General features: G+C 48.6%; 1 protein-coding gene across 1 annotated transcript; it reads right to left on the bottom strand.

Annotated features, from left to right (window-relative positions):
- Nucleotides 1–2,447: 2,447 nt before the first annotated feature.
- On the bottom strand, nt 2,448–3,986 carry LOC148715075 (uncharacterized). Its single transcript, XM_088715863.2, has 2 exons — nt 3,783–3,986; nt 2,448–2,870 (listed from the first exon to the last, which is right to left on the bottom strand). The coding sequence occupies exons 1-2, from the start codon at nt 3,984–3,986 to the stop codon at nt 2,448–2,450; spliced, it is 627 nt and encodes a 208-aa protein (XP_088571989.2).
- Nucleotides 3,987–7,183: the final 3,197 nt, after the last annotated feature.

Here is a 7,183-nt window from a genome sequence, read left to right as displayed (position 1 = left end):
ATAATTTTCGAAGGCAAATGGCGCGATATTGCCCCCAGCTCGACCTTTCGGGGATCCATCCAAGGATGGGGATAGGCGTTGAGACCGAGGCCGACGTCCCTGCAATTCTTGCGGCCGAGGAGGAGCTCACCGAGGCCGAAGCTGGTATGGCCGATCAGGCGACATCGGAGGCTCCTCTCGGGGAGGTTGCCGAGGGTGCTCCCGAGGCCACTAGCGAGGCCCCGACTGAGGCCGCCACGGAGGGTTCCGAGCCAGCGCCTGCCGAAGGCCTTCAGGTTATTGCTATAGATGACCCTGAAGGTGACACTGGTGCAGCCGCCGCCCCCTAGGACTTAGCTTTTTCTTTTTGTTTTTCCCTTTGTAAGTGAGGTCGGCCTTCAAACTTGTTGTATGGCCGATCTTTGATTTTGTACTTCAGCCTTCGGGCTTTTATTAATGAAAGAACTTTCTTTATGAATTCATGTCTACTTTTCTCTTCTTTACGTAACAGATAGGCCTTTACTTTAATCGTTCGAGTTGATTCCCTCCCGGCGAATTCCTCTAAGTGCTGGGGCTCGGCTAAACTCATGGACTTAGGTTTGGATTATGTTTGCCAAACTATCAAACTTAGGTCCAATAAAGAACTTTTAGGCGCCGGACTCAAACCTTAGGAAGATTCACTAAGTCTTTGAGCTCGGCCAGGATCGTAGACTTAGGTTTCGATTGCGTTCACTAGGGAAGGTTCCGAGCTCAGACTCTAGGAGAGTTCACCAAGTCTTCGAGCTTGGATTCGAAGTTTACCAGGCCCTTGGGCCTGGCTCCCGAATTTATAAGGCACCGAGCTCGGGCCTCGGACCCCAAAGATGTTTTGCTAGGCCTTCAGATTCATCTTCTGGAATATTGGGCCAAGTTTTTGAGCTCTGCTTTTTCAGACGTAGGTTTACAAAAAGTTCTGGGGTCGGTCTCCGAGGAGACCGTGAACCAAAGTTAAGTTGTCGTTGGGGCCTTTGCGGCTGTTGACCTCGGGCTTGGTCGAGGTTCCGATGAATAGAATCGGATCCTATGGTGAGTGCCTTGGCCCTTTTGAGCCCGATTAGAGTATCAATGGTCGAGGTCGTCACTGCGGACTGGCGTCAACTTTTCGATGTTTGGGCTTGGCTGAGTCCTCATTTGGAGGGGTCTGTATAGGCTAAAATGGAAATCACGAATGGGGAAAGCGTGCGCGGGGTTGATAGGCCCCTGGCCTATGGTCGACTCAGAAGAGTATTCCGACCTTGGTCGGGGGAAATCCCGAGCCTAATCGGGGTCTTGTCGGCGATATAAGTAAATAGATGCAATGGAGCAGGTGCTAAGCGGGGTGTACCTCTCGCTTTGTTGGGGTTGGGCGCCTCATGTTGAAGCAAGCCACTTCGTTCTTTGGCTAGCTTTCGGAGGCGTTCTTTGGCCTGGGGTCCGCTTCGGGGACACCGGCATATTGGGAGATGTCGCTGTCGTCGAAGATTTGCGTGGGTGTTATTCCGTTGTCGTCGTCGAGCGTCACGGAGGGCCGCAAAGGTACTACCCTGTTCTCCCGAGATCGAGAGAGCTTGGGCTCGCCGTCGACCTGGTGATGCCTCCCGAGGTTGAGGGAGTTTGGAACTCTACGGTCGACACGCGGGGCATCCCAACCTTAGTCGAGGGATCGTGCGCAAGGTTGAGGGGTCTGGGGATGCACTGTCGATCTGCGACGCTTTCCGAGGTTGAAAGAGTTTGAGACTTTACGGTCGACACGCGGGGCATTCCGACCTTAGTCGTATCGAGCACGAGGTCGAGGGAGCTTGGGCTCGCTGTCGACCTAGTGATGCTTCCCGAGGTCGAGGGAGTTTGGGACTCTACAGTCGACACGTGGGGCATCCCGACCTTAGTCGAGGGATCGTGCGCAAGGTCGAGGGGTCTGAAAATGCACGGTCGACCTGCGACGCTTCCCGAGGTCGAAAGAGTTTGGGACTCTACGGTCGACACGCAGGGCATCCTGACCTTAGTCGAGGGATCGTGCGCAAGGTCGAGGGGTCTGGGAACACACTGTCGACCTGCGATGCTTCCCGAGGTCGAGAGAGTTTGGGACTCTACGGTCGACACACGGGGCATCCCGACCTTGGTCGGGATCTTTGAGGGAGATCAAGTCCAAGCTCGAAGTCATCGTGGCGAGGTGTTCCAGACTTGGCCGGGATATCCGAACTTGGTCGGGCATCCGAGCTTGGCCGGGTTTCCTGAGATTCATGGACATTTCGTTATCAAGAAGAGTATGAAATAATTAATGGAGAACCGTAAGCGAATTATCATAAGTGGAGGGTGAGAGTTGTATTCCCATTTGTCAATGACCCCCGAAGGGTTTATTGGTAGTATATCCGAAGATTCTTGGAGTTCCAGCTTCGAGGGATGAAAGTTCCCTCAAGAGACTCCAATTTGTACGCTCCGGGCCGCTGGACTCATGCGACCCGGTAAGGTCCTTCCCAGTTTGGGGCCAGTTTTTCCTGCTCAGTGGGCTGAGAAGCTTCAGCCCTCCTGAGGACGAGATCTCCCACCTTGAAGAGCTTGGCTTTTACTCCGGAGTTGTAGTATTGTGCCGTTTTTCGTTGATACCTCGCCATACGAACTCGGGCTGCCTCCCTCGTCTCCTCGACAAGGTTCAGGTTGCCTCTGAGTTGGGAGGAGTTGGAGGCTGCGTTGTAGTGTTCCACTCTTGGTGATGGGAGTCCAACTTCCAGAGGAATAACAGCTTCCATTCTGTATGCCAGGTTGAAGGGGGTCTCGCCTGTGGGGAGCCGAAATGTTGTTCTGTAGGCCCAAAGGACATTATAACGGTCTTCGACCCATTGTCCCTTGGATTGGTCGAGCCTGGTCTTGAGCCCCTACAAAATGGTGCGATTTGTTACCTCGGTTTCTCCATTTGTTTGGGGATGGGCGACTGAGGTGAAGCGATGGTCGATGCCGAGTTCAGAGCAAAATTCTCTAAAACGAATGTTGTCGAACTGGCGGTCGTTGTCGGATATGAGGATGCGAGAGAGTCCAAATCTACAGATGATCGACTTCCACATAAAGTCCCGCATTTTCTGCTCGGTGATCTGGGCTACTGGTTGAGCTTCGACCCACTTGGTAAAGTAGTCGATGGAGACAACCAGAAATTTTTTCTGCCCGATTGCCAAGAAAAATGGCCCCAGGATGTCGATTTTCCACTGGGCGAATGGCCAGGGGGCACTGATCGATGTCAGCGGGGCCGAAGGTCGGTGCTGGATATTGGCGTTTCGCTGGCATCGGTCGCACCTTCGGACAAAGTCCGTTGCGTCCTTTTGGAGTGTAGGCCAAAAGTATCCTTGGCACAAGATTTTATGAGCCAATGCTCGGCCTCCCAGATGGTTTCCGTATATCCCTTCATGGACCTCTCGCATAGCATAGTCTGCCTCCGATGGGCGAAGGCATCTGAGGAGAGGAGAGGTGAAGGATTTTTGGTAGAGCTTGCCTTCATATAATATGAATCGGGAGGCTAGACGCCTGATTCGGCGAGCTTCGAGCTCATCATTGGGGAGGACTTCACTTTGTAGATAGTTGATGAGCTCGTCCATCCAACTCGGCTCGGTGTCGATGCACATGGTCGGCTCAGGCTCTTTTGTGCTGGGTGTTTGGAGATATTCAAGCGCCGTCGCCTTAGGGAGCTCGCTCATGCGGGAGGTCGCCAACTTCGACAGTTGATCAGCCCTGAGGTTTTCCGTTCTGGGGATATGGTGAATGTTGAAGGAGCCTAGGGCGGATGTGAGGTCTCGCACCTTGTGGAGATATTTCTGCATTGACGGCTCCTTTGCTTCAAAATCTCCCAAAACCTGCCTCACGACCAGTTGGGAGTCACTGAAGACCTTCAAGTTCTCGGCTTTTAGCTCCTTCGCCAATTTGAGCCTGACAATGAGCGCCTCATACTCCGCCTCATTGTTCGAAGCCCGAAACTCAAGGCGTAGGGCCTGCTCTACCACCATCCCATCTGGGCTTGTAAGGATAAGACCGGCTCCGCTACCCCCCGAGGTCGAGGAGCCGTCCACATATAGGACCCATGGCTGCCCTGGGATCTCCTTTGTTGGCATTAGTGGGTGCTCGGGGTCGTCTGGCAAAGTGCACTTCACGATGAAATCGACGAGCGCCTGGGCTTTGATTGCCGGCCTTGGACGGTATTCAAGGTCGTACTTCCCGAGCTCAACTGCCCATTTGGCAATCCTCCCGGCGCGGTCCGACCTCTGCAAGATTTGCTTCATAGGCTCGTCAGTCAGTACGGCCACAGTGTGGGCCTGAAAGTAGGGCCGGAGTCTCCGAGCTGAAGTGATCAGGGCGAAGATTATTTTCTCCAATTTAGAATATCGGGTCTCAGCATCCCTGAGGACCCGGCTGGTATAGTAGATGATGAGAGCACAAAAGTGCAATGGTCAGACTATTTTAATTAGCATTATAATTAATAATTAATAATAAAATTAACTAATTAATGTTGTATTTGTGTTTGAGTGCAGTAATCCAAGAAACCAATTAACATTAGGTTTGAGCCCAATGCCCGGCAGCTCGAGCTCAAGTCAAGCCAGTATCTTTCAGGGCCTGCACATCCTGACTTCATCCCGCGATACATCACAACATCACGAGCATCTCCGTATCCACATCCAATGATCCAGATCGGCTCCTCCGGCTTCAGCCCCTCTTCCAAAATAATCAAGCGAGCATCTCACCCCACCACGCCCGATCCAGCCAACCGTCAGATTCACGCCCGTGATCCGACTCTTTCCATCCGACGCAGCATCCTCACCTATTCCGGATTCCAGCCCGTCCGCTTCTCAAGCCATTCCGGATTCCCATCATCCACAGATCCACCTCCCCCAAATCCCAGCTCTTCTATGAATGGCTCCTCCCGACCTTCACGCTCCCAGCTCTTCTGTGATCCCGGTGGTCCCGCAACCGTGCCAACCACATCCCAGCGCTCCAGCCTCCTCCATCGTCCCACGTCCGTGTCCCAGCTCCTTCCCAAATCAGCAAACCTCCCAGCTCATCCAGCAACGGTTCCGTGCCCAGCCCCTCTCCCGTGATCCAAGCCGGACGATCCCACGATAGCCTCCACCTCCACGTCACTGCCAGCAGCCCAAGTTCCCGTCCGTACTCATCTTCCAAGGATCAAGCCTCCACATCCAAGCAATCCCACAGATCAAGCACCCGAGTCCGCCTCCTTTGAAGCCGGTGATGCATCCCATGCTTCAAGCCTTCGCAAGCACCGTGATCCAAGCACCCAGCGGCTCATCCGAGATCGGCTCCTCCTTCCGTTTCCACATCCCAGCCCCCAAGCAATCGGATCCCCATCGATCAAGCATCCGTTACCCCTCCATCAAGGGATTCGTCGCTGTCCATCAGGGGGTGGGCGACCTATTTAAGGAGAGGAAGAGGGAAGGAGAAGAGGGGAGTCCTCGGCTTGGTGGTGGCCGGCGGGTCCAGGGAGAGAAGAAGAAACAGGGGAGTGGGAGTACTCTGTTTCTTTGGGGAAGAAGAAAGAAAAAAAAAGAGGGAATTAGTATTTTCCACCGTGGGAGAGAGAGAGAAGAGATTTGTTTTTGTTTTATTTTCTTTATTTTATTTGCAAAGTAGAAGGAGTATTAGGCCTCTAATCTCCATTTTTATTTGTAATCAGTTTTTCTTTTTATGAAATCCATCAATTTTCTTTCATGCAATCCCTGTTCTAGATTCAAGTTAATTTCTGTTTTCTTTTTATGAAATCTTTTAATTGTTCTTTTTATGCAATACATTAAATCTTCCTTTATGCAAATTGTGTTCACTTCAATCTTCTTGTTTTCATCAATTTTAATTTATGCTAAAGCTTTTCTTTAATTAGTTAAATATATAAATGCTTTTCGAATTTAAATATCTATCTTTTAGTTAATTTCAATTAAAAAACATTCTCCGGTAGACCAGAGAATCCATCAACATCCTCAAAATAATGTTTTTCTTTAATCATTCAAAAATCGATTTCAAATCCGAGTGAACGTTCTGATTTTTATGCAACTCCAATCGCCTCCCTGTGGATCGACCTCTTACAACCGCTATTCTTCGAGTAGGAAAGGTAAGAGTAGAATTTAAATTAAACTTTGTTCGTCGGTTCTAACAATGATCTGTCTAGCATATTTTTAGTTAGACAGAAATCAGACGAACAGAATTTTGGCGCCGTTGCCGGGGAGGCAAATCGAGAAGCAAGAACGATCACGAAGATCAAATCGGATTTTGGATGCCCGGAGTGAACGCACTCCGGTAGTAAGTTTTTATTTTTATTAATTTTTCTTATTTTGATTATTTTTAGTTAGTAATTTCGTAGTTATTAAATTCTGAAATTTGAAATTCGAAATTAAAGTTTTCTATAAAAAAAAGTAAAAAAAAATTTGAAAAAATTTATAAAAAAAATTCAAAAATTCAAAAATTTAAATTCAAAATTTGAATTCTGTGATTCGAAATTTGAAATTCAAAAAAAAAGTTAAAAAAAAATTAATTAAATTAAAAAATTTAAAAAAATATTATTTTTGCTAGTAATTGATAAGGTGCAATCCCCCGAGGTTATCATACCTTTATTGGGGCTCCTCACGGAGTAATCTCCAGAGCTTATTCAACGGGCATTCGGAGATTGACTGACGCATAAGGATTGTGTTTAGTTTACATTCAAGTTATTGCTAAAAAAAAAAAAGTAAAAAAAAAAAATTGCTTGCTCATTTAATCAATACAACCTAATGACATTGCATAAACTTTGAAAAAAATATTGATTATTTGCTGCATTTAGTATTAAGCATTTGCATAAAATAATTTAAGGGCAAAACCCATTAAAAAGATAAGGTCGGGAAGTCATTACCTGTCCTTAGCCCAAAAATCACCACCTTGCATACTTATCCTAAGCCAAATTAAATTAAAATCAAATTAGACATTGGCCTTAGGGTTTTCGAGCTCAATTAGGCTCTTGGAAAGAAGCGGCTGAAAGCCACTCCAGTGAGGATTTAGTAATTGGTGATGTCTAGGAAAGTTTTACAACAGTGAGAACTGTTACGGGTATTGTGGTATTGGTGTATCCCTTCTGGCACCACCACACACCCCGGGACTTTCCTGGTCACTGGTTACCGGATCACTTAACTGGTAAGCTCAAGCTTAATCTGAAAGGGAGATTAGGAGC

This window comes from Phoenix dactylifera, chromosome 1 (genome assembly GCF_051530095.1).
Source record: "Phoenix dactylifera cultivar Ajwa chromosome 1, Ajwa_hap1_PhDact_Kaust_v1.1, whole genome shotgun sequence".
NCBI lineage: Eukaryota > Viridiplantae > Streptophyta > Magnoliopsida > Arecales > Arecaceae > Phoenix > Phoenix dactylifera.
Note: the sequence above shows the minus strand (reverse complement) of the source record. Positions and strands in the feature narration are given on the sequence as shown.